Source organism: Lissotriton vulgaris, chromosome 7 (assembly GCF_964263255.1).
Source record: "Lissotriton vulgaris chromosome 7, aLisVul1.2, whole genome shotgun sequence".
Lineage (NCBI taxonomy): Eukaryota > Metazoa > Chordata > Amphibia > Caudata > Salamandridae > Lissotriton > Lissotriton vulgaris.
In genome coordinates, this window is record NC_141695.1 from 1,289,363,241 (window position 1) to 1,289,390,608 (window position 27,368).

The 27,368-nt window shown below is 43.4% G+C and overlaps 1 protein-coding gene across 7 annotated transcripts in view; it reads right to left on the reverse strand.

The window, feature by feature from the left end:
• TEP1 (telomerase associated protein 1) overlaps positions 1 to 27,368 on the reverse strand; it is a 1,080,103-nt gene that overhangs the window by 377,457 nt on the left and 675,278 nt on the right. For all 7 annotated transcript variants that reach the window (XM_086931874.1, XM_086931872.1, XM_086931869.1 and 4 more), the window contains one exon: positions 24,768 to 24,892. In XM_086931874.1, coding sequence (XP_086788000.1) covers positions 24,768 to 24,892 — 125 coding nt within the window. The remainder of the gene's footprint in view (positions 1 to 24,767; positions 24,893 to 27,368) is intronic.

Sequence of the window (27,368 nt, forward strand, 5' to 3'; positions counted from 1 at the left end):
GCCCATATGTTCTTATCTCTCTCTCTTTTCACTTGTTCCGCCTACTGTATTCATTGCAATTGTATGATTTGACTATATATAATGTGTGATGTTAATAAAACGTTAGATATCCCTTCCTGAACCTTAGTGGTGATGGAACCCGATTCTCGTTGACTCGAGTCATCTTAATTAAAGCCCGTATGACTCAGATACCACGGACTCTGCCTCTCATTTTTATGAGCTATTCTTATTGTTATTAATGTATGGAAAAATAGTCCCGGTAATATTATTTACCAATGAATTTGAAGTAGAATAAGTCAATAACTGCACTGGTTCCACCAATATGTCTCTGTCTCAAGTAAAACATTTTTATAATGTTACAATATGGGAAAAACATCTTCCCAAAACTCCTCACCCTCTTCCAGATTTATTTCTTACAGGACGATCCGTGCCAGTACCGCCAGTACCGCCTGGCAACAAGCTGGTAAGCAGCTAGGCATAGGAGAGCTTGTCCCAAACTGCCTTGCTGGCTCGAGTAAAGTGGCACTGAGGGACAGTAGAGGCTCTGACGCCACTGAGGCAGGCTGCAAGGCCTCAGTCAGAATATTTGTTCGGGCCTCTACTGTGCGTAGGGGCAGTTCAAAGACCCCAGAGCCTTCCCTAGAATGGCGTAGAAGAACTTTCCATTGGCAACACTCCTTCTCCTAGATAATCTGCCTAGCAGCAGATTCCTCACCATTTGAATATTCCCGGGGGTTAGATTGGATCCGGAATCCTTTCAGCAATACCTTTGTGCACCGGAAGGTGGCGAAGTGTGGCTCCACACTGACGCCTTTCTGTCCTAGAAATGACGTAAGGGGCCTTTATAGGTGCCACTCCCATGCACTGACGTCAGTTGCTTTGGAGACTGGCCGCTCCTCTAGACGCAGAGCCCTAAAAGCAAAATGTGACCACTGTGCAGATTCCTAGATTTGGTATCTTATTAAAGGATAGAGGCCAACCAAAGAACAGAGAGCATGGGTGGGTCGGGGAGGAATCTGCAGCTAGATGGAGTCTCTACCAGAAAGAGCATTGCCGAAAGCATATCATTTGTTCTTCTGATACAGACTTCTAGCTGCAGATTCTTCACCTCTTAAATAGATACCAAAGGAGTGTTTATCTGGATGTGCTCAAACCAGAACATTAACCAATGCAAAGGAAGCCCTTGAACAGGTTGAGAAAGTACTAGCAAAGTTTAACACAGTAACACAACAGAAAATTAGATAAACTCACAAAACATACAAGAAATTAGGACAAGAAGGTGACTTATCCATATCTAGCGGACGAGTACTATCAGCAGGATAGTCAGGGTTTCTTCCCAAACCAGAGCAGGCAGGGCCCTAGGAGGTTCACAACCTTCACTGACTCTTCCTTTGGCAGTGGTTCTGATAGTGAGTCCGACAGGCTGTCCACAAGTCGCCAAACTAATCAAGGCCACAGATATCAAGAAGCCCAGGATTTTTTTTTTTAGGGGACAGCCATCGACCACCCAACAGAGGGAGGGGGCAAGAACAGGGTTGGAACAGACCAAGGAGCTGGAACAGGGGCAACCAACCAGAGAGGCAATTCACAAGTCATATTTTCCCCACAAGAATCATACGGCGGGATTCAAACACGCCGCCAGACATACAGATGGTAACAGCCATGGTTGGCACCTCACAAACATTGGTCAATACCCCTTTGGAACATAACATTGGGGACCCATCGACTCAAACCATCCGCAACATGACGTTGGCAGCCAGTGACCCCTTAACATTAAATACGAGGAGCCCCATAGCTGAATTGACAGAAATGACCCAATAATACATTTCTTTAATCACACGCTTTCTATTGAGGAGAAAAAGATTCTCTCCAAGGGACTCACTTTCATCCCCACGGCTCCTCCTGATTCATTCAACATCAAACTAGAATTGCAAAGATTTTTCAGAAAGATCAGACAGAAATACTACTTCGCAAACAAAGAATACGCCCGTACTTCTTCAGCGCCAACCTTTAAGCCACCCTCTAGGTTAACCCCGGCAGCTTACTTGATGAGCCAAAAGATCCTGACCTACGAGCAAATTGTCCTTAAAGAGACTATGGACCTCCTTAGCAATAGGAGATGCACTAAATATAATGTGACAAAAAATGAGAGACTGGCCCTTGACACCTTTAGTGCTAATAATACAATTGTCATCAAGGCAGCTGACAAGGGGGGCGCTGTGGTTCTACAAAATACTGTCGATTACATAGAAGAGATATCACATCAACTTAGCGTACATGAAAGTTACGCCCCAATACTGAGAGATCCCACTCCAGAAATCAGCAAATTGATCCAGAACCTTACACAGAAAGGGTTGAAGGAAGGTTATCTGAGTGGACCGGAACATGAATTCTTGAACAAAAAAGACTTCTGAATCCCTACAATCTAAATGTAAATGTAAATGTGTTTCGATTTATATAGCGCAACACTTTAACCCAGGGGTCTCAAGGCGCTTGCTTAGGGAACCCGTCCTGGTATTCCCCTGTGAGATACCCCGGCCGGGTATCCACAAGGTGAAAGCCAGGCATCCCGCCGCGAGGGGCCGTAGTGGAGATTAAGCAAGCTATTGCCCAGAGTCGCAGAGTGTGACCCCGTGAGTTGAGTAGGCACCGGAGCGAGAATTGTCGACTCCGTGGAATTTTGAGCCCGAGACCCGCCGAGGCGGGGAATCGAACCCTGGTCCACGGCCGATCTCAGCTTCTGGGTCTGCCGCCTCTAACCACTGAGCCACGCTTCTCCACTACCCAAGGTACACAAGTGCATGGATAAACCACCAGGAAGACCCATTGTTTCGGGCTGTGGTTTAATTCTTGAACCCCTCAATCAGTATATTGACAACTTCCTCCATCCTTGGGTGATCAACACCAAGAGATACCATGCACATCATTCAGCTGGTAGAAGGCCAACAGTTTGACACTACCACACAACTCTTGGTGACCCTAAAGCCTCATCCTTGCATACCAGCATTCAACAGAACAAGGCTTGGAAAGGGGCCAGAGAAACATTGGAGAAACGACCAATGCCACACTGGATTCCAAGCGATTTCTTGGTAGCCATGTTGGAGATTGCTCTGACAAGGAACTACTTTGTTTTTCAAAATCACTATTTCTATCAATGCAAAGGCATGGCCATGCGAGCTAGATTCGCTCCTAACCTGGCTAATATCTTCATCAACTTCCATGAAGAGGAACATCTTTATAGTCTCAGCAATCCCTTCATAGACAAAATCGCCATGTGGAAGAGAGATATTGATGATGTGATAATAATTTGGTCGGGCACGGAAAACCAACCTGATTGATTTCAGAGACTGGCTGAATGGCAGATCAACTGATATCCAGTTCACCATATCCTACAGCAATGGATCCATATTTCCTGGACCTCACATTCCAAGTTGAAAACGGATTGGTCTTCACTTTGTTATACAGAAAACCAAATGAACGGAACACGCTACTCAAATATGGCTCACATCATCCCAGAAGCCTCAGGGACAAATTGCCATATGGACAGAGGCTAAGAAGAAACTACCCACAGAGCTGATTTTTTAAAGAAACCAATACTCTCACTCAACAACTAAAGGAAAGGGGATACCCCATTGGACTAATCAAGCATGCCCGTAAATGAGCTTGGTACGGTCTCCGAGGCATTCTCCTGGTGGTTAAACCCATAGAACTGGGGAAAGACAATCTTGCCTGTGTAACCACCTATAATCCAAAAAGTAACAAGATTAAGAAGATCCTGAAGAAATACTGGAATCTGGTGGTGAGCGAACTTGGAACCACAGATGACCCAATCTTTGCTTTCAAGAGGGGCAGGAAAGTCAAGGATTTTGTTGTTAAGGCATACCTAGAAACTCTGCGACCACCAGATATTAGGAGCCAGTTGAACTTACCACCTCTTCTGGGACACCTTGACCATTGAAGGAACCTTATTAACAAACCAGAGTAGGACATACAACACCTCACAGCACACCAATTGCAATAGCACAAATGTAATATACACCATCAAGTGTCCGTGCTATAAGGTTTATGTGGGGCAAACAACTCAAAAGGTGGAAACTAGAATATTACAGCACTTTACTAGAATCAAGTGTAAGGTGCAGTGGGCTCCCTTAGTTGAACATTTCAGCAACAATAGCCACCTGCCAGCACACCCTCTTAGATGGTGGGTATTAAAATAACTCTACCCACACCCTAGATGAGGAAACACAGGCATGACCTTAAACCTCAAGGAGGGTAGATGGATACACTGCCTGGACAAAGTCAGTAGTGGGCTGAACGAAATGGAAGAAACCTTTAGACAGACAAGCCAACTACAATATAGCTGACACTAGTTGGTGCAGAGACATTTTTACCTTCAATTACCAAGCCCAACATTTGGATGTCTGTAGCCTCTAAACATCCAGTACACGCTTCTACCCTGGTTGCTCGCACTACTGAATACTTGGACACACGCACGCATCACTCCAAGTTAAACTTAAGTGTCTGCTCTGACTAGCACCCACACATCACACCCTGATATGAATTTGAAGTCGAACATGTTAATTACTGCACTGTATCCTCCAGTATTTCTCTGTTGCAAACAACGCCTTTTCATAATGTTACAATGTTGGCTCTGAGTAGCACTATTACACCCTGAAATGAATTTGAAGTAGAATAAGTCAATAAATGCACTGGTTCCACCAATATGTCTCTGTCTCAGTAAAAACATTTTATAATGTTACAATATGGGAAAAACATCTTACGTGTGTTATAATGTGTAATGTTGAACATTAACTTTGTGTTTATACTTGTCGAAGAACACCTGTTTGAAATGTCTGGGACCCTGATTTTATCAGGTACTTCAATAAAAAACAACATGTATACAAGTTCAAATACCCACCAACTTATAGTAGTTATAATTTTCCCCTCTGTTAGTTTTAATTGTCCTGAACGACACCATGGGTGGCACAATTAAACAGTAAATTGCCTTCCTCAACCATCGAATTGCAATGTGGGATCGATAATTCATGTACTTTGGTTAAAATCATTTAATGTTTGGAGAATATGGCATCTATAACTAGGTTCTCAATGCATTTCACTAACATGATGTTGGACTTGACCCCTTGAGTTCAAGCAGCAATATCTAGCTGCTGCTGAAAACCATGCACGCCGCCTTTATGTCCATCGACGTAAGACGTACCGGTTTTTCCTTCATTTATTGGCACAGGAGCAGACTCACTCGAGACTGCTGACTGTTAAACCGATGCGCTGCGATATGTCAGGTATGTTTCAACAAAACAAGGGAACCCTTAAGGTATAGCATAGGGACCTTGGGCATTAATTATTATACAGAACAGTGGTCCCTATAATAAATATATTGTAAGCAATGATCATACACTTGATAAATTGTATGTCTTCTGTCCATCCGGACAGGTATTTATTTTTTAATCAACAAATTATTTTTGGTTATTAAAAATGTCAAGCGGGCACAGCCGTGACCTTCAACATATATAAAGGACAACAACAAAAAAGGAAAAATGGAGAAAGCTCAAAATATGTCTGTACACTTGTGTTTCAGTAGGACAGACGTTGAATGTAAAAACACGCCATTGCAATTATCAATGTTACATACACAGTTTGCATATGGGGTTATGTGTCGACGTTTCGATGCCTATTTTAGAATGTGGGCATCATCATCAGGACATTGGATGACATTATTGTTGTCTTAGTTATTGTAAACGCAATTAGTGGCATGGTTTACATGGCGGGTGAAACCTGGATTCTAGGAAATAATCAGGTCGTGTTCGCAGGGAATTCTGCACCCTCGCGGTATATTTAAAAATCCGGCGCGAGTTAATCACAGCGTTCGGTTTATACGTCAGGTAAGCGCCTATGTCGTACACCAGTGCACAAGTAAATTCCTGAGCACTCACACCCCTTCCTCCAGCTAGAACTCAGCCTTGCCTTGACTCCATTCCATTCTTAGAACTGCCAGAACTAGAAATACTGTTCTCCAAAGTCAAAAGCTGCTCACCCAAAGACCCTATTCCCCTACGAGTGCTCACACAAGTAGCAGAGGTAGTCCTCCCGGTGATCTTAGACCTAGTTAACACCACACTTGCCTCAGAAGTGGTCCCCCCCACCTGGAAGGAAGCCATGGTGAAGACCTTGCTGAAGAAACCCTCCCTGGACCCGTTAGTTTTAGGAAACTACCGCCCAATCTCTCTCCTGTCCGGGATTAGTAAAATCATAGAAAAACACGTCAATACGATACTCTCCTCCTTCCTAGAGACCCACAATCTCCTCCACCAGACTCAGACGGGTTTCCGCTAACTCCAGGGAACAGAAACTGCCCTGATCTCGGTAGTGGAGGAAGCCAGAAAGATAGTCAACTCGGGTGGCACAGCAGTCGTCCTGCTGCTTGATCTCAGCGCGGCCTTCGATACCGTCAACCACCATATTCTAATTCATAGGCTCCGCAGCCTAGGTATCTCCGGAACCGCGCTGGCCTGGATCCAGTCGTTCCTCGAGAACCGATCCTTTCAAGTGTTCCATAACGAGGTAACCTCCCAAAAAACTCCCCTCCGCTGTGGAGTTCCTCAGGGCTCCTCCCTGAGCCCTACCCTGTTTAACGTTTATACCGGCACCCTCGCAGAAGTTGTTCTTCCCTTTGGAGTCCACATAATTATCTACGCGGATGACACACAGTTGGTGATCGGATTCAACAAAAAAGGACAGTAACCCCCCTGGATAATTACATGTGTCTTCAAGAGATAGCCTCCTGGATGAGGGACTCCTTTCTGAAACTAAATGGGGACAAGAGCGAAATCATGGTCCTGGGAAATCGTTCACCACTCAACATGAGAGAAATCTGGCCCACAGTTTTAGGTCCAGCCCCCAATCCTAAAACCCAGCTAGAGTCTTGGCGTTTGGCTGGACCAAGACTTGTCCTTCAAATCGCAAGCAAGGAAGACCGCCGCTACATGCTTCGGCCTCATACAAATCGCTCGCAAAATCCTCCTGATTTTGCCGTTCAGAGCAAGAAAGATCATGGCACAGGCCCTTGTCCTGTCCAGATTGGACTAGGCAAACGCGCTTTATTTGGGGACCCCACTGACCACTATCTCCAGGTTACAGACCACCCAGAATCGGGCTGCCCGATTGCTGCTCAACATTCCCAAAATGCAATCGGCCAGACCTGCTCTGAAGGCCCTTCATTGGCTCCCCATTGGGGAAAGGATCAAATTCAAATCACTATGTATTGCCCACAAATCTTTCCACAACTTAGGCCCCCCCATCCTCAAGAACATTGTCCAGCGGTATGAGCCCAACAGAGCCCTCCGATCTAAGTCTCTAAACCAGGCATCCATTCTTAAAATTAAAAAAGCCAGAAGTGGAGGCCGTCAATTCTCCCTGCACACTGCCAAACTTTGGAATTCTCTCCCACCCCATCTCCGGGCCGAACCCAACCACCTTTCCTTCCTCAGATCCCTTAAGACGTGGCTGTTCCCTTAATCCGCCCTGTCCATCTGCCTCTGTAAAGCACTGGGATGCCTCTGGGTAGCCATGTGCAATATAAATACCAATTCAATTCAATTCAATGGCGGGCCATTTATGCGCCTTTTCTTTCGAAGTTACAAGTAACGCTTTAGATTAATGCCTGATTTCTTTTAGTCAGGGACTTTGACCTTGAATATGCATTGGGAGATGGAAACCTCCAAGTAACCAAGAGAGGTAATTATCTCACACTTTCTAAGCACGTGACTATCATGGCATTCATTATTGGTACCTGACATTAATTTATTTTTTATACAGTTCCGTCCCGCTTGCAGATTTATCACTGCATCCGCCCATCCTTCATTCCAATCAGAATCAAGTAAGACCTCTGCCTTTCCGACCATTCTTTTTGGCCCTCTAGAGTCTAGGCCCATGGAATTGTTCACGGTAACTAATTATGCACTCGTCATTTACAGATCCTAACAGCAACCTCCCAGCGATCAATGAGTGCCATTATTTATCTCCAGGAGTCTGCCTACTCAGGGTCGAAACGTCGACATTCTATACCGGTCCAGCCAAACCGGGTCCGCTGGGTTCAAACTGCCTAATAATTACGCAATCTGCCAGCGACACTGGACTCATCTTCATACTGGCCACATTGAAAAATCATTCCCTTGTATAAATTTTATATAGAGTATATGTTCTTGTCTCACCAATATGTAAATGACAATTCACCCATGTCACTTGAGCACTTTCTTCACTTCATTTATTATTACCTTGTTCTTATTGTAATGTTGACAGCCGCATGAAAATAGATTTAATTTCAGAGAAAAGTAAATATGTACAACTCTGCATGAACTGTTGGTCTCTTGTTTCAGCTCATTCTCTTTAGTAATGCTGTTACTTTTTTGAAACAATGTTTATGATTCATCCTTGATCACGTAAGCAATTATTCTGACCCAACAGAACCAATTGTAGCTTTTTAGTACGACACCCAGGTTCTGAGGGACACGGGGTTACCCCACTGTTATTATACAAACCAGAAAGTCCTGGAGGGCCGTGAGGGCAACATTTCCCTCTCAGCAAACCTGGCTATCCAGACAATAGTGCTTTGTGAAAGTATGGAGGGATGCTCACATAGCTGCCTGGCAAATGGCTAGGATAGGAACTCTGTGTGCCAACGTAGCAGTAGCAGTTTTAGCCCTTTAAAATGAGCACATGGTCCTTCTGGATGCTGCCTTTTGGCCAATGCGGCAGATCTTAATGCAAAGCACAATCCAGTGGGGGACAGTTATTTTCTGTGCATCCATGCCTTTTTTCACTCCAGAGAACCCTGCAAAGAGCTTATCGTCCACTCTGTGTCCTATAGTACTATCAATGTAAAAGTTAAGTGCTCCTTTAGGGTGCAAGTGATGGATACTCTCCTCCTCCTTAGCGGGGTAAGGCGGACATAGAATGCTGGCAAGGTGATGTTTAGACCTATGTAGAATAGGCTCACAACTTTAGGCAAGAAAGATGCTCATGTACGCAAAACCAGTTTGTTTGGGCAGGTTGACACAAAGAGCTGGAAACTTACTGACACGCTACACCAATGTTATGGCGAAGATGAACATTGTCCTGAGGGTGAGAGACCACAAGGAGCACCTCAAAGGGAGTAAATAACAGAAATTTAAGCAACAAGTTAAGGCCCCACTGTGGCGTGACAAAAGGGGAGAGAGGAACAAATGTTGTAAACCTTTTAAAAAGGATATAGGAAATGGAGACTTTAACACGGAGGGCTGATCCGGCAACAACAAAAACCTGGAAGAGCCAGGAGGTAACGTTTAAGTGTGCTCAGGGCAAAGCCTTGCCAGGTTAGGGATCAAACAAGTAACAAAATGTCACATAACTTTGCCTGAAGGGGGTCTATCTGCAGGGCACCGCACCATGGCACAAAGTTGCCCTATTGACAGGCGTAAACAGTTTTTGTCGAAGGATGCCTATTTGCCACAATGACTTCAACCACCTTTAGAGGTAGGTTATTGGGATAGGTGGAGAAATCTGGGCTATTGTGCTACAGTTGTCAGGGCCCAATCTTGGTGGTGACACGTGCCTCACAAATGGCTATACCCAAGAGCAATTACAGGGTAAGTCTAGGTAGTGGGCGGAGGATTGTGCCCCTTGTTTTGTGTTTATTAGGCGGAATAATTTCCAATAGTTCATTGGTAGGTTTCAAGTGCATTGTGTTTATTCATATTCTCACACATAGGGAAAAAAACTGCTGACACGCGTTTAGCTCATATGGTCCATTTTTCAAGTCTGAGTGGATACAGAGAGATCATAAAAGGATGGGTTGAGGAAAGGTTAGGTGCAAGGACAGTTCAGAATGTGAAAAAACTATTTGCATAAAGGGAAACAGTGAGGATATATCGTAATTTAAGTAGCGGTAAGGGGAGGGAGACATGAAGAAAGGTTGTGAAAAATGTAGAAAGGGGAGTTTGAAGGGTGGGGGATAGAGAACAGCAGAGGAGAAAGGGGGAGGAAAAAAGTAAGAGAAGGGAAGAAAAAAAAGTGGAAGAAAGAAATCACAGGTAATTAATCACGTCACATCATTCCACATTTGATCACGTAGTCACAAGACCAAATAGAGTGAACCAGTTAGGTGTCATCATCATGATTAATTCATGTGCAGGAATTAAAAACTAAGCATATGTGATCACGAGACCCAAATGTTGTATATAATTTAGAGCGTCATCCCGAACAATTTGCAAAACCCACATGTCTAATGTTCTGGCCTGCCAACTGGGCAAGAATCTTTGGATCCTGCCTCCAACTGGGTGGCCTGCTCCACTAAAGGTACACTGAGGGATTTTTACAGGTGGAGATGCAGAGGAGCAGTGGACTGAGCGTACTGTTGACCTTGATCAAAAGGGAGGTGAGCACCACCGCCTCAACCACAACCACAAATCTACCAGGCACCTTGAGGGGGTTGGATTGGCTGGATTTATGGGGCATCTCTACCAAAGCGGCAAAAGGAATGGTAGGGCGGTTGTGCTTGGGTTGATGGGGCAGAGAAGCCGTGGGAGCGTGCCATGGCCCTGCACTCCTTGACCTGCTGGGGAGCAGAGTATGCCTTGTCCCCAAACAAGTGAGTCCTGTCGAACAGCAAGTCAATGAGGGACAACTGGACTTGTAGGGTAGTTCCTGTTTTCCCAATAGGCTCTGCGCATTGGAATAACAAACAGCAGTGTAGACGTAGGACTGAGGTCATCTAGGTCTCTACTGACTATGTTAGACTTAATTTAGGTTTGCGCCAGCTAGCTCAGAGGTCACTAGAAACTTTCTCGAATGAATAGGGAGGGATGAACTTCCCTGATTCAGACGAGAAGGGATTCAGTTTCTGACAACCGCATAAACATGACAACTTTGCTCCCTCAGAATAAGAGTGTATCTCTAGAGTCGTGTGAAAACAATAGGCAGCTATTTCACTAAGTCAACCGTGCATACTTAGTTTCACCAGAGTGCAGAGAAATAGAGAGACGGGCGTTTTCAATAAAAGGTGTTATTTATTGAGCAGTCTTCTTTCTCATGCAAGAGAAATGAATTGCCACAATTGCAATACTTATCATAAAGTAAAGTGCGTACAGTAAAAGTAGTATTATGAAATACTGTAAAAGCATTGATATGGTTTCTTAGCCATATGGTACTTTGAAATGGATAAAATATATACATACATAAAAACATTGACTAACATACTCAACTGGTGCTTCTAACTACGCCTACCCCCAGAGTACCTGACCTAAGCCTAATACTTGTGAAGGAGCAAGTAAGTAGCAGTTTAAGTTAAGTTGGTTAAGATAGTTTTGCCAAGAATCTGCATCAAGAATTCTCCTAAGGGTTTAGTCAGCTCCGTACCTTGGTAACAGAATGAGGGAGGTCTGGTATCTCTTTCTTCAGGACTCGATCTCCCAGCAACCCACAAGGGTAGCTGGAAACACCGGAGCTGGATTTCCTCGGCTGGAGAAAAAGACAGCGTCTCTCTCAGTGCGTCAAACGGGAGGGGCTGCTTCCGTGGGCTCTCGCATCAGCTGGGCTCTTGGGCAAGTAGATAGCCGCTCTGCTCCTAACCACTGTGTGTTTGCTTAAGGGAACTGTTGGTATATTTATACCTGAAAGGTGCCGACGTTGACGTAAGGTTGGACATAAGACGTCACTAAGAACTAACAGTTCTTTCTGGACTCCAGGAGTTCTTGTTCAAATCAAAACAAAAGGAGGGGGGGATTACCCGGGCTGCTGGAGGCTTGGTTTGTTTAAAGAACGCGTTGTGCTTTCTAGGAGTCGATGGGAGTAGCCGTGCTGTGCTTTGGACTGCATGGGCTATTACTGAATATGGATATGATTCTTATGCCTTTATAAGGATATTATTAATTATAACCACATAAGGGCATGAATCGGATAGCAATACAACACCCACTCCACGGATTAATGTCCATCATTACTAAAAAAACTAAGCAATAGTAAACATAACGATGCATGTTTGTTTTCCAACCTATCTCAAAATACATATTTTGCATTTGAAATGGTATCTGGTAAATACACGAAAATGAGTGTTGGTACTGTACGCTTTTCAAGCAGTATCATCATTAAGTTAAATGCATATATATATCAGCTGAATGAATTGCGAAAATTACACATGAAATGGCTCTGAATACAGAAAAGAAGGTCGAGACCTTTCCATCACATATTTATACAAAATGCTGTATATGTGCTAGAGGCTGAGGTAAAATATTGTCTCTAGTATCCTAAAAATAGACGCTCTGTTCTCTAAGAATAGTTCTACTTTAAGCAGAGTACCATGTGCCAAAAAAAAGTAAATATTTTAGAAAATGTAAAAAAATAATTTCGCTTTCAGGGGAAAAAAATAGTTCCAAATATTTTTGGTAGCTTTGTTTATCAAAACTGAAGGCCGAATTCAGAGTTCAGGGAACGCTGTGTGCTTGTTAAAATATTTTCATTCTCGTTGCTCAGGAGAGAACATCATTTCAGACAGACTTGCAAAAAATTGGTCTACAACATCAGGTGAAAGTTCGACCAAGTTTGAAAACGCTGCAACAGTGCAGTTCTCTTCGTGATTGCTATCATTGATGTTAGGATCAGCAATGCTAATAGAAGGTTGTACCTGTTTGGTGCTGCTTTCCTCTCGTACCTCACTGCCACCTACTCGTAGTGGTGAATTCTCAACGAATGCCGTCATCAGAATAGGTAGCCGCTGGGGACAACACGATGCATGAGTCGTTACAGGACCTAGCAAAGTATCGATATCCATTGGTACTGCTGATGGTAGTGTAAGACAGATGTCCAACACGCATTCTTCTCCACATAGCAGACATCGAAGCACAGGTAAGATGCAATCTTGCCAGATCGGTCTGAATGAAAGAAACCAAGTTGTACTCAGATCTCTTAGCCGGGCCAATCCGAGGACCTTAGTGATACAGTTTCGGTATCGTACTGCTAGGATCGTTTCTTCCATCGTTGCTGGAGTCTTGTCTGTGGATTGGCTTGCCATATCGGTGCAGAAGGAGCAAAAATAAAATTCCTGCCACGAGTCCCAGGATTAAGGGTAGGCTGCCAAAGACAGAATGGACAAAATTCGGGAAGATGCCCAGAACTGTTTCAAAGGGTGCTAACAGTCCCGAAAAAACGGTCTTAAATACATGTGCGATGCCACTGGTATCAGACATGTTTAAGATTTGGCTTAACATTTCTACGAAATGCACGGAGCTATTTGTCGATAAAAGGGAATGTATCTCTGCCGATGTCCTTGCCACTTGCAGATCATACGTTTCTTTGGATGACGTTAAAGGCACAGTTGTCTGTAAAAGAATAGACTTCATTCTGCTTAAAGTATCAATTCGAATAGAAGAGATATTCAAGGAAGGCCATAATGCAGCCAACATATCTGGATTGCTGTGTGGATACAATACTTGCATACAGCAAACAACCCTGGAAGTTACGGACACGAGATAGGCTTTTCCTGGCACCATGCCACAACAGCTGTGGTCACTTATTAAAACGTAACTGCCGTTATAAAGTTGTTTAAAAAATGTCTCTATCTGTTTTGCAGGCGTGCCATGCAGGTGACATTAAAGGTTATTTGAAGACCCTTCGCAGGCTCCATGCAAATTAATCCCTTGACACAGAAGTGTACTGCTTAGTGATTTTTTATAATTGTTACCACTGAGGAATACCTCTTTTTTCCTTTCACTATAACATCTGTGTGTATAAGGTAAACCCCAGGTTGATTTGATGTATTCTTTACCCAACCTTTCATACTGGCCCGCAGGTATATACTCTTGGCAGTATTTAAACTGGAAAGTTGTTATTGGAATTGTAATTGTTCTGTGTATTATCCATTCAATGACAGGTCTCTCTGACATTGTCAATGGTAATCTCTCAAGTTTTTCAATGCTCAGAATCTTATAGTCTGCTCCTTTTTGTGCCAAACTGATTTGTTTATCAGTAAAGTTAAAGATACCGAATAATGACGTTGTGTTGATTAAACGCCATGGTACGTAGCCTGAACGCAGATTTTGCAACGTCCAACCAAGCTGTACAATAGAACGTAATTGAGACTGACCATGTTGTAACATTAGTAAGTCCTGCTCTATTATATCAAAAGCAGATGATACAATGCTGTCCAGTTAATATCTTCTGGAGGACAGAGTCGTTAACCCATTTTCCACTACAGAAAGTGATTTTTCCAAATTTATATGATCAATTTCTCATATTTTTTCTGCTGTTTCAATTTGCATTACTTTCCAAGCTTCGTTGTACGCAGCGTATATACCGGCCGCTATGAAACGTTTTTGACGCTGTTTGCGTGGTCCCAATATGAAATCACGCAAGTCAGCACCGTCTTTAAGTAAAGTCAAGTGTTGCTTAATTTCAGCCAGTGTGGATTTCTCTAGCCACTCAAGGCATAGTTTCCCTACACTGTATGTTGTAACTATCCCTGGAAGTTGTCTCTGGGAGTATCTTGGGTCTGGCCAGGTCATTTTGAACCCATGTGTTTTGTTCAGGAATCTATCTTGACAGTTATTTGTGTCTGTTGGCCAGATCAACCACTTTTTCCAATCAGGATGTGTTCTGTTTTGGTGTAAAATATGGGATACGTCTATCTCCACATCTGTAGTGCTATCACTATCAGTTATGGGCTTTGGAATAGACGGTGTATTTAAGTCTTTTATCTTAGCTAGGCCAAGACAAGTAGTTTGTTGAATTGTGTCATTCAAGATATCATTTGTTCTGGGATCATGCAGGCCCTAAATAATGCTTCTAGGCCTTGTACTTGCCGATCTTTAGTACCCCAGATCGTTTTTCGAAATTCGAAACCAAATGTAGACATTTTGTCATAAATTTCTTCAGAATAAATCAATTTAGTATTTGTCAACATTGTTTTCATTCCTGTCCCAATTAACATTTTAAAATAAAACGTTTCTGGATCACTGTTATTAAACCCTGAGAAGTGCTGGAATTTCTCATAAAATGTATTCGAGCTGCCTTTTGGCGGAGTTGGACAGTGTTCCCATTGGTTATACGATAAAACATTTCTAGGCTGAGCAGTTTTATGCAAATAGTGATCCCCAAAATGATTATAACAGAATAACTTCATAATTCGATGAACCCTGCAAGTAATCATGTTCTGTAAATTTGGCTGACATTACTAAATCTGACATCATATTATTGTTTTCGAAGTCCCAATCATCAGAAAAGGTACTGGGTGTCACAAAGTCACTTAACTCTCATGCATGCTATCCAGATTCCCCTCCGGTGCTCAGCCCTTATGAAAACGCACGTGGTCATGACGGAACGGTTCCGTCATTAGCACAGCTCAACCGATGCTCATGACGGAACCGTCATTAGCAGCGAAGGGGTTAATGAAACCTTGAACTGGTGTGGATATTTCAAGAGCTCAACCGGGCCAAAAATGTCATAATCAGTTCTGTCCCATGCTACCCCACCGGGTATTGGATTGGCTGAGATGTTTACCGATGACAGTTCTCTTTTCTCGATGTGGGAGGATGTGTGAGGCTTTAGGACCAAGTTGATGTTCTGATTTGCTGTGTCCATTGTACTGTATTTTCCATCTATGAATTTTCCCAAACATAGAACCATGATGAGCCAAAGCAGGAGAGTAAGTACACCCAACACAATCCAAAATTCAATCCATGGTGAAATCAGATATGTTTCTTTTAGTTGGTGAAAAAGTTCAATTACTTTGTCTTTGAAAGTTTTTGTTGCAGGCGTTTCTTCATGCTCGCTTGGATCTTCAGAAAAGTCGTCGAAGTTGATGAAGTAGCCAGATGCAGTTCTGTCAATTGTTGGAATTATTTCCGGTTTTTCATTTGCTTTTGCATTTTTCTTTGTTTCATTAGCATAGTCAGAGGCTACATCATTGTAGACTGGTGTTTCTTGACGAACTGTTGCAATTTGGGTTTCAAGAGGCACAAGTTCCATGGCATTATTGCATAGTCCTTTGTCATTCACTGCAGGTTTATCAAATGTGATTAGTCTCTCAGTTTGAGCCTCTTGGATTGTAGCACATTTCGGTATTCTGCTATTTCTTGGGAGTCCACTGGGCCTACTATTTATTATTGGCCACATGATTGTGGTTTTACCAGGTCGATGGATACAACTCTGTTCTCCTTTTTACCAGCAAGGGGCGGTAGTACTACTGATCTTGTTCCGCTGACAGCTAAGACAGGTACTGCTTTTCTGTAAGAAGGCCCAAATTCCTTCTTCACCGCGATCTTCTCTCTGACCAGATCCCCAATCTTTGGAATCCAGACAGGTCTTGCTGGGACTGGTGGTTTTTTTTCAGTGGCTGTCGGCTGTTGTTTCAACTTTATGTTACTCAGGTTTTTTCTTGTTTCATTTAAATCCTGTAAAACAGCCAAACGGTCTTTGATATCAAAGGATTTTTCTTCTACCACTGAAGCGTGACAATCAAGATCCTGAATGTGCATTCTAGTACCGAACAATATATCGTATGTAGTGAGACCTTTCAGAGAATTTCTTGGCAGATTATTAAGACTACGTTGGACACTTGTTAAATGTTTGACCCACCCAACAACCGAACCTAATACCCTCGCCGTTTTAGATTGCTTTATGTCCCGGTTTTTTCTTTCCACTACCGCATTTCCCTCAGGATGGAAGGAAGAAGAGTACCGCAATGCAATGCCCATGCTGTTCATGGCCTCTTTGTAAGCTCGAGAGCTAAACGCAGGACCCTGATCAGAATGTAGCATGCCAATTGCGTATGTGCCGATAAAGACTCGCAAATCTTTTATATCAGTTCTGGCATCAGCCGAGCGCTGGGGTCTACATTTTAAGTGAATTCAATCTTAAAAAATTATGGGTACGCATTTCTCCGGCTGGATTTCTGCGCTATAGATAGCCTGATTCTCTCTAATAGTGGTATCTGGGCTGTTGTCTGGTCCGGTTCACAACTGCGATCTCTGTTGCAGTCCTCACAATTTCTTGCAAAATAGTAGATATCTACGCTCATTCCCGGCCACCAGTACTTTGATTGTAATTCTATCAGAGATTTTAGGATCTCTTAGTGCCACAGACCCAATCCCTTGTGTGCGTCTTCAATCAAGAAAACTCTCCGGTTCGTGTTTGGAATTACTCTATCCCCCACTCCAGGGATTTGAGCAAAAGGAACGGAGTTTGCATCAATTATGTATGTATTACTGAGTGGATAGTTGAGAGGTAATGCTGCATAATCACCTTTTCATGAGGCTTTTACCGCCAGCATGGTTTCCCCATCTATTTGTTTTTCTGAACGCTTTTTTGTGGCTACGGAAGCCGGTTGAACCGCTGCCGCTGTGGCTGTGTTAGCCAATGAATTCCCTGCAACGTGAACGCCATCACGTTGATGACTCAGTGCGTGTATCACGTGAGTCTTTTGTAGTTCTTTCTTTAAAAGAACTACTTGTTCCCAAAGCGTTTTATGCTTTATTGTGGCACCTGTGTCATCTTTATAACCGTTTTTACTCCATGTCTGTATGTCACTGTTGTATGTCTTGACGCAGAAATACGAATCACACACTATTAGTGTGGGGAATTTGCGATCCGCATTTTCAAGCGCCATCTTTTAAGATCTTATTTCAGCTCGCTGAGCTGAACAGTTTCTGAGTGATTCAGTTTTGGTGATCATCGGTTTGAATTTACCAGAGTGCCAGCGACCTTTAACAATCGTGCATGCTGCAGAATTTCGATTGGCAGAGGATATTCTTGTTCATATTCTAGATCTTTTAGTTTCTTTAGTTTCGGGGCAAAATAGTATTTCACGTCTTCTGTAGCAAGAGAATTTTCCCATTGTATCCATTTTGGATCTAATGCCACTGTTTTCAGGTTCGGTGGACTTGTTAATGCCTCAAAGGCTGATTCTGCTGAAAAAACAGCTATTCTTTTGCCTTGGGCTAGGGCTCTTTCTCTTGCTACAGCAGTTTGAACCGCTGTCAGAATTTTTTCTGTATAGCTGAATTTCATTTCAGCTTGAGTGTACAAATGTGATTTGTAAGCTATAGGTACCGTTTCTCCCTCATTAGAGGTCAGGTATGTGAATCCGAATCTTCCTGGGATGATTTGAATTACAAGATTGTGTATGTTTTCGCGAGTTTGTAATTTTGTTTTAGTTAACATGTCTGTTTGCAATGATCTCAAGATCTCTGTATGTTTCTGAGTCCAATTGATTGGTTTGAAATCTGGTTTTGTCAATTCATAGAGAGGTTGAACCCTTTCTGCATAATTTAGAATGTATGTTCTTCCGAAATTCAGGAAACCTAGTATTGATTGTAAATTCTTCCGCGTTTTTGGTGCTTGGAGTACAGCACATTTCTCTAAGAAATTGTAAGCTAGGCTCTTGCCTTCACTTGATAATTCATATCCTAAAAACAGGACCGTTAGATGGGCAATTTGTGACTTTTTAAAGTTGAATTTCTAACCCTCTGATGCGAACCCAAGTATTATGGTGTTCACTCTTTTTAAGTGAGTCTCCAGGTCATCATCTGTGAGATAGATGTCATCGACATATGATAATGCCTCATCATCGTATATTTGTAGTAACTCGGTTACCCTTGCTGAGAATATTCCTGGGCTATTCTTGAATCCCTGTGGGAGTCGGCAAAATTGTTTTTGCGATCCCATTATTGAGAAAGCGGTCAAATACCTGCTTTCAGGTGCAATGTTTTGACAGAAGAATCCATTAGAGAGATCTAATGTTGTTTTATATTTTTTGCCCACAATGTTATTCATTAGTGCTGCACTAAGTGAGTTTTGTACTGCAAATGTTTTACAACAGGAGTTAAGGTGTCTGTAGTCCAAAACTAGACGATATGAATCGTCTGGCCTGGAGACAGGAAACAAAGGATTGTTCATTTGTGAGGTGCATGTTTCAATCACCCCTTGATATTCAAGTTGATCTAAGATCTCCCTGACCTGCTTTTTAGCTTCTTGTTTAACTGGGTACTGCCTTTGTGCAGTGGGCTGATTTTTTAACTGGAGTTTGTGGTGAGGCGAATCCTCATCCCATCCTACATGATTTTTGCATTAAGCAGGAGCTTGGGCCACTGCCCATTTTCTTGCCAATGTGTATTTTTTATGAATGGGAATATGATTTGAGAAGGCAGGCATAATCATTTCTTCGCCATGAGGGCACTCCCTGACAAACTCTGGTGGCCAATCTTTTTCAGCTAACAGGATGTCATAGCCTTTAGAAAGTTTTTCCCAAAAGAGACCTTTTATTTTCCTAGTTTTATCTCTCTCTTAACGTAATGTTATTTCATATAGTTTATGAGGCAAACTAACTCGTGTGTCTGCAGTTTCCACCTGAATGTATTCAATCGTGTCCACTGTCTCCAGAAGATTCATCAGGATCTTGCGAGCTATGATCACTTCTGCTGCGCTGTCTAGCATTGTCTGAGCCCACTCTCCGTTTTTCAGTTGTGTCCTCAGAATCCTTGGCATGTTTAATTTTAATACTTGCTACCTTCTTTCTGGGATATTGTAATTTTTTACTTTGATGAGCAGGTTCCTTGTCTTTGGACTTGACGTGCTCTTCTCTGTGTTCTGACCGTCCTCTTCTTTCCGATTTCTGTGAGGAAGTCTGAAAAGATCGAGAGGGACGTGTATCAACATCTTCATATCTATCAGGTTTTTTCAAATTATCCCTATTTCTAAGGTTGTATTTTTTCTCAGAGGGCTCCTCGGTCTGGAGAATTTTCTCTCCGTTGAGAAGACCTTCCTCTGGACTGGAATCGTTTTTCCCTGGGAGTGGATTGTTTATTACCATCCCAACTCTTTTTTGGAGTATTTAAATTATTTTTAATAAATGTTTTTTCAGGATTTTCAGTTAGTTGGGGGTTTACCGGTTTCCCACTCAAACTATCTCTTCCTAGTTCCTCATAGGATTTTTCTAAGATTCTGGCAAGTTCAAATGGTTGGTCTGCTATATCTGTTTCCTTTAATTTCTGGCGGATCGCTACAGATGCTGCTTCTCCTTTTATGTTGGCTAATAATATAGCCGAGACCTGCTTGAAGTCTTTCAGTAATTTCATACCCAGAGTTAAAGCAGGTTCTGGACCGTATTAGTTTTGAATCTGTCTTAGTTCATCTGGTATAACCGCCATAAACGGAACACCATGTGTTTTTGTGTATATTGAAGCAAAGACTATGCCCCAAGTGTCACAGTCTTCCACATGTGGTGCGATCCCCATTGGAAGACAGATAGTCAGAATTCTGTGTTTCTCAGTAGGAGTAGTATCTGGAAATACTGCCTCTATTTGAGTACTTTTTTGTGCTAACCAGAATGGCATTTGTTCCCGTTATGTGGGTACTTTACCAAGACATGATTGTATGTTCTGTGGTGTAATTTTGTTTGTGTTCCCCTGATGAGGGGTCAGTTGTGGGATGTTAGTTGCTGGTTGGACTGTTGCAGTCCGCATGACATATTGGACCAATTGTCTATGTATTTTAATTAAAAGTTTTAGCTGAGACGCCATTCATAATACCCTAGGCATCGACAGCTGAGTTTGTGTGCAGTGGCGTTCTGAAAATCCGTCAGGTGTCAAACCACCAGGGAAATGCCCTGATGTTCGAGTGTTCGAGCCATGTCTAGCAGCACAAGGCTTCTTGACAAAGGGTCCACAAGCCCACCTCACCCTGTTTGTTGAGGTACCACATGGCGGTGCTCTCGGTGAACACCTGCACCAGCCTTCCGTTGATCCAACGAAGTAGGGCTTTAAGTGACAACCAGACTGCTCAGCGCTCCAACAGGTTGATCTGAAGCCCGAACTCTGCTGGAGACTAGAGTTCTCTGACCTCCACATCTCCCAGATGGCCCCTCTAGCCCAAGAGTGACGCATCTGTCACTACTGTCCACTCTGGTTGGGGAAGGAAGAGGAGTCTGTCGCTGACCCAATCGACATTCATTAGCCACCACTGCAAGTCTTGCTGTCCCCTCCATGGTCTGGACCAGGTCAGAGAGATTTCTGTGTATATTATATTGTGTAGTACTGTGGGTGGCACGGTACAAAGACATAAAGCACGCCTTGCAAGAGTCCTTTTCTACTTACTTCACATGCAAACTTAACAGATGTGCTGGCTACCTTAGATAACCACTGCCATCATCTGTCTGCCTGTAAAATTAGTGTGGTCTAGCTGTGCACTCTGCCAATTGTGTTTATAAAAATTCTCAAACTCTTTAGTATAGAGAATGTCTAACATTAAAGACGACCCAGACAAACTATTTGATGAATTCTTCAGCAATAGCAAAAACATGGGCACTATGCCCACTACAAGCAAAGGAGAGGGTTTGAAATCAACATTTTTGAAATTGGAAAGATTACAGAAACAGGAGGCATCAAAATAGTGGGATGCCACTGTACTTAGAAAATATATTGACATGAAACAAGTCCCTAGGGGCCTAAGAGTTATTATATTCCTCACATTTGATGATCTTGGGTAAGATGTACTGTTACAGTGGGAAGATCTGCTAACTAGCTCCTAATATGGAATGATGACAATCCTTATCAAACATGCTGAAAGGAAGAGGGAACAACTCTCAATAGAAATACAAACTTTGGAAGATGAGATTAGCAAGATGGACTTGAAGGAAGTAATAGAAAAAAATGAAAAGATTTTTGGAAAAGGTATTGGCCAGACATCAGATTTATTTAAAAAAGAAAAAGTAACAGAAACTAAAAAGAGACTAAATGGATTACAAGACCGGGAGAGTGTTTACCTTTGCCCACAAGTTTGATAACATCCAACTTACCACACAGAAAGAGAGTCCCGTTTTAGGCGACCAAGTCAGCGGAATCTCCAATAGTGAGTCTGATATCTCAAGTATAAGAAGCTACAGTACTGAAGAGCCTAGCACAAGTGTAGCAACAGGGCAAAGTAGAGAGGACACAACTTCCAACTCTTTTTTACGCGAGGTAGAGAGATTTCGGAAGGGGAACAAATTAGAGTCCAACAGACGCCAAAACACACCAGTAAAACCAAGAGGGGTTACAACCGCTCAAACAGGAAAAGGAAAAGAGGGTTACAATACAAGGTCAAAGAATGTGAACAAATAGTTTACACAGAGAGATTTACCTGATGCCGTGCCTACTGGAACCTCAGGTCCCACTGCAGAGCCATCATATATTCCAATGGGGTGGGGTGCTGGGTGAGGCCACTGGGGCCTGTAGCAACAAGGCAATGGCATGGGGCAACTGTCATGTGCACTGGAGGCCCTGAGCACGATTTGGACCAGGCCCCACAAAGGACATCTGTAAGGGCTTCATTAAATTAGAGTAATGGTTTGGAAGAAGCAAACTCCAGTTGAAGCACATCTGTCAAGATGTTCATCTTGACTGCCATGAGGGCAACTGAAGGTCCCAGGCCTCTGCCGCATGCACCTCTCTAGCAAATGAGGCACCCTCCTCTGTAGCAAGGATAGGGGGAGAGATTAGGCGAGTGCCTGGTAAGGTGTCAAAGACCTTTGGTATCCACCTGATTGTCAAAGGGGAATACTTCACGTTAGGAACACATCGGGCGAAAGCCTTCCTGTAAAGACTAATACTTGAAGTCATTTGGACAACACTCGCAGAATATTAATCAACAGAGGACCCCCGTAGAACCCCCATGCGGGTTGGAATTATCTCCGCATACTAATAAACCGAGAACAGATCTGGAAATAGCCTTGAAAAAGTCGTGGGTTACATTCCCAAACACGACGAAACACGTGTCGGCTGTGTGGAAAATTTCCAGTGAACAAGAATAAATACGAACTGATGAACCAATGACAACTACTATCTGTGATTGTATCAGAATGTGGATACACCTGTATATATAACATTATTGTGACATACGTGTGCTAAGGAGTGCTATAGTTTGTCTAAGGCCTATGCCTTGTTTTGGAAGGATTAGAGTGGTTCCTTCTACCTTTTAGCACCGTGAGATATAAATCTCGAATGCAAATCAACTGTGAGACTTTCTAAGTGGCGCCAGACAACCTATATCAAATCACTGCTTGTGCTTAGCCCTCTGGTTCATCAAAGGGACTGTGGTAACAATAAGGTTACTCAGACCTCTCCAAATCATCACCCACTCTCCAGGCCAGTCAAATGAAAAAGGCACTGGATCTGTGAGGAGGGCATAGTACTGGTTGGAGCCGGAGCTGGAAGATACCCATCCGGCTCCATGTCCGACTCGGATATGATGATAGGGCCTGCACCACCATAGGGCGTCCGCGGTGCCGGGAGCGATGTCACTGAATGGGAATTGAGGAATCTTGTTGTCTAGCGAGTGGCCTTGCTTCAGATCCAGCATCAGATTCAAGGGGCCCGACTAGCACCAAGGCGAACACGCCAGGTGAGGTCCAGGAGGGGCCCTCCTGAACCAATAGAGTCCAAAAGCATGCCTAAATATGAGGTAATGGCCCCCTAAAACTCTTTGAGTTGGGTTGGGATAGCTCCAGAAAAATCAGGCAGGTACAGAGAAGACCCTTGCGCAGGCTCCACTGCGCAGCGAGGCCGAGAGTGCAGACGCTCACTTGCTAGGTCTGATGACTTGGGCCAGCCCAGAGAAGTTGAAGACTACTTCAACTTCTTTCTTTTGTGGTTTAAAGTTTTGACATAGGGGGGCATACTCCGACAGAGAATCCTCTAAACCCTTTAGGTAGGGAAGTTTCCATAAAACCTAATTGTACATAGACAGACTTATCCAACTGCCAACTTGGATCAAGAAGGCTATCATTGGGAGCTGCTCCAGGAGCAGTCCCATGACCTTCCCCACAACCAGAATCAAGAGTATCACAGGGTCGGCTGATGTCGGGTGGCAAGGAACTTCAAGGATCATTCCCTCAGCATTATGGGATTCATGGCACAGACATCCTTGCTGGTCTTGGAGTTGTGATCCCACTCCAAGCACCATAAGCAAACCAAATGAGGGTTTGTCACAGATGTCTACCTGTGACAGGCACCACATGATTTACAGACAGTTGGGGATATCCCTAACACACCAGGAGATTAACATTTCCAAAACACTGACAAAAAGTAGAGGGGAAAAAATCAGTCATAAAATGACTAGGAGTGGCTCTCACCAGACCTGTGCTGTTTGATGCAGAAAGAAAAGGAAAAAGAAAGTCAGCGCGCTGGGTTGGTGCCTACATAGGCTCTGGCAAGAAACCTGTATTCGCGGAGCAGACTGACACCACCTACTGGCATGCAGGGGCACTGCTTGAAAATTTGCGGATCCAGTGTTATGACTGGAGATAATTCTAAGGTACAGACTCAGTGCTAGAAGTTTCTATCAGTTTAGACGTTTTGCGCTGTAAATTACAAGTTCTGAGCGGATAAGGAAGTGTTTTGATCTGAACGTTGCATATTTTGAGTTCAGAATTACAAGTAGGTAGCAGTAAATGAGAGTTGTAAACCAAGAGACCTGAGAAATGAATAAAGTTGTAAGCTGTGAATGAAGAGTCCCAAACCAAGACTTGAGACATTGGAGCAGTATTGTACCGATTTCTGAGTGGAAAATGAGGAGTTGTGATTGATGACTGTAGAGATCTGAACTGTGAATAAATGAAGGCTATAGGAGTTTGAAGCTACACATAGATATTGATGAAAAAGAGTTCAGAGGCAAAAATGTGGAAGATTAGTTCTGAACTCAGGGAGCAGTAAACTCAATGGACTAACACAGTCATTTTCCATTTCCATTACCTGCTGCCATCATGAATGTTCCACAGCTCCACCCAGCCATCATATGATGCCACACAGAGAGAGCTGTCAGTGAGTAGCTCACAGGCAGAGATACCATCACAACTGGTTTCAAAAGAGTTCACTTCCTGTGGAGAGAAGAGTTGTCTTATTAGTGCTAGTGATGCTGAATAATCCCCAAATTTCATAGAAACATCCTGAAGTCATGAGTCTGTTCTGACCACCTTTTTCGTTTGTGAGTCGTATTCAAGACGTCTTTATTCGATTGATTCATCATAAAAGACATAAAATACAGTATATACATAATTAAAAACACATCTAAAACCAATATTAAATCACTTGTACAGGCTTCTTATTGAATGAATAAAAAATTGGCATTAACACGAAAATTACCAACGAACATCAAATATGGTAGACTAGACATTAACAGGTAAGCAAACAAACATTATTAAACCCCCAGCTGTTTATTTTTGATGAACCTGATTCTAAGCAACCAAGCCCACCCCAAATATTTTGCTACCCCCACAACAATTATTGGGGTCAGATTAGTTTTTAAGATTCTGCTTGCTTCGACAGCCGAGCGGGTACCTAGGCTTCTACAAACCAGGCTTAACCATTTGGCTCTTGGGGCAGTGTACAAGGGACACACAAACAAAAAGTGGTTTAAACTTTCACCTTCTCCAAAACAGTTTGGTCAGTGCCCGGTCCCGCCAGAACCCCACTTTTTAGTGAAATCCCCTAGAGGCAACGAGCCACATCTGAACTGGTGGAATAATTTACGATCCAGAGGCTTTGTTATAGTGTCCCAATATTTTTCGAGCTTGGATGTGTCTTTTAAAACAATAAATAGACTTGTAAGATTGCTGGGGCACATTTTCAAATGTCTATTATGAACCACCCAGTCCCAATAGTGCAATTTTAGGTCTTTTTTGGAGGGAAAGATTGCTGATTCGGGACCAGACCACAGGTCACCATACCCCAGGGCAGAAAGGGTAGAACTTAAGTCCTTAAACCAGCCTATGTTTGAGGAACCAGGACGATCTCTGACCTCCAAGCAGGCCCTAGCATAAAAATGGAGTTCCGGCGTTGTCCATAGACGTCGCCAGAATGCCAATGGACGGAATCTCGCTTGATCCTCCACCGGTTGGCACCCGAGATCATACAAAAGCAGGATCCGCAGAGTTGACTGAGGCAGACCCGTTGCCATCCTAAGAAATTTATTTTGGGCTAATCTCAAGGGGTCCAGTTTGCTAAAGCCCCATAGTTCCACCCCATATAAAACTGAGGGTAGAACCTTTGAACCATATATCTTAATTAGCTGTGAAATTGGCCGGGTAAAGGATCCTTTGTGCTCTTTAATCAATGCACCACCTATCTGCAGGTGCTTTAAGGCCATAAGCTCAACCTGATGGGACCAACTAAGGGTCTCACTAAAAGTAACTCCCAAGTAAGTAAAATACTTGGTTTGTTCCAGAGGGGTACCCCCCATAGTAACCCTTGCACTAATTTGATCGTGTCCTCTTAAAACCATAAATTTGGTCTTAGACACATTCACTTCAAGCTCATGTTCGCTGCAGAAACACTCAAACCTCGACAAGGCTTGTTGAAGACCCTGTCTGGTTTTAGAAATCAGGAGAGTGTCGCCAGCGAACATGAGCAAGGGAATTTTCATTCCAGCCAAAGTCGGAGCGTCCGTAGGATGGTTTTCAAAATACTTGGTAACTCTGTTAATATATAAGGAAAAAAGGGTGGGGGCCAGCACACACCCTTGCCTAACACCTTTGGCCACAGGAAATCTATCCGTCACCTCCCCTGGTTTGCCCCAGCGGACTTGGGCATAGGTATATGCATGTAGGTTCACCAAAAGGCGTACCAGGCGGGGTGGCATGCCCAGTTCTAATAGGCACTTCCACAACCAAGCCCTCGGAACGAGATCAAAAGCAGACCTCAAGTCCACGAAGGCTGCGTATAGGTTACCTTTGCCCAAGAAAACCGTCTTCCAATAAAGAAGCATGAAGCGGAAGGCCTGGTCTAGAGTGCTCACATGAGATCTAAAACCAGCTTGAAGAGGGGTTAGAATATTATACTCTTCAATCCATTCCTGGATCCTGGCAAGAACAAGACGGGCTGTGATTTTTTGCACCGCGTCAATGAGGCTGATCGGCCGGTAGTTGGATGGAACCGACCGATCACCTTTTTTATAAATAGGCAGAATTTCTGCTCCTGCCCAGGATTCAGGAACCCTAGCACCTGTGGCCAGAGCATTTACCAGCTGGACTAAATAAGGTACCCAGAGGTCATGATCCTGTTGGAATAAATCGGCAGGAATGCAGTCGGGACCAGGTGCCTTTCCCCTTGGAATAGATTTCAAGACTAATTCAACATCTCTAACCGTGAACTCTAGAGGGTCAACCGACAATGGCCAGCAGATGGTGTCCTGCGCATCACTCAGGCACCTAAATTGTTCCTCAAAGTAACGCACCCATTGTTGTTGGTCCACTGAGGCTGGGCTCGGGCGGTCGTCCTGGGACAAACCCCATTTAAGTAGGTGCCAAAACTGTTGCATGTTCCTAGAGCCACATGCTTCGGTTAGAGTTGACCACC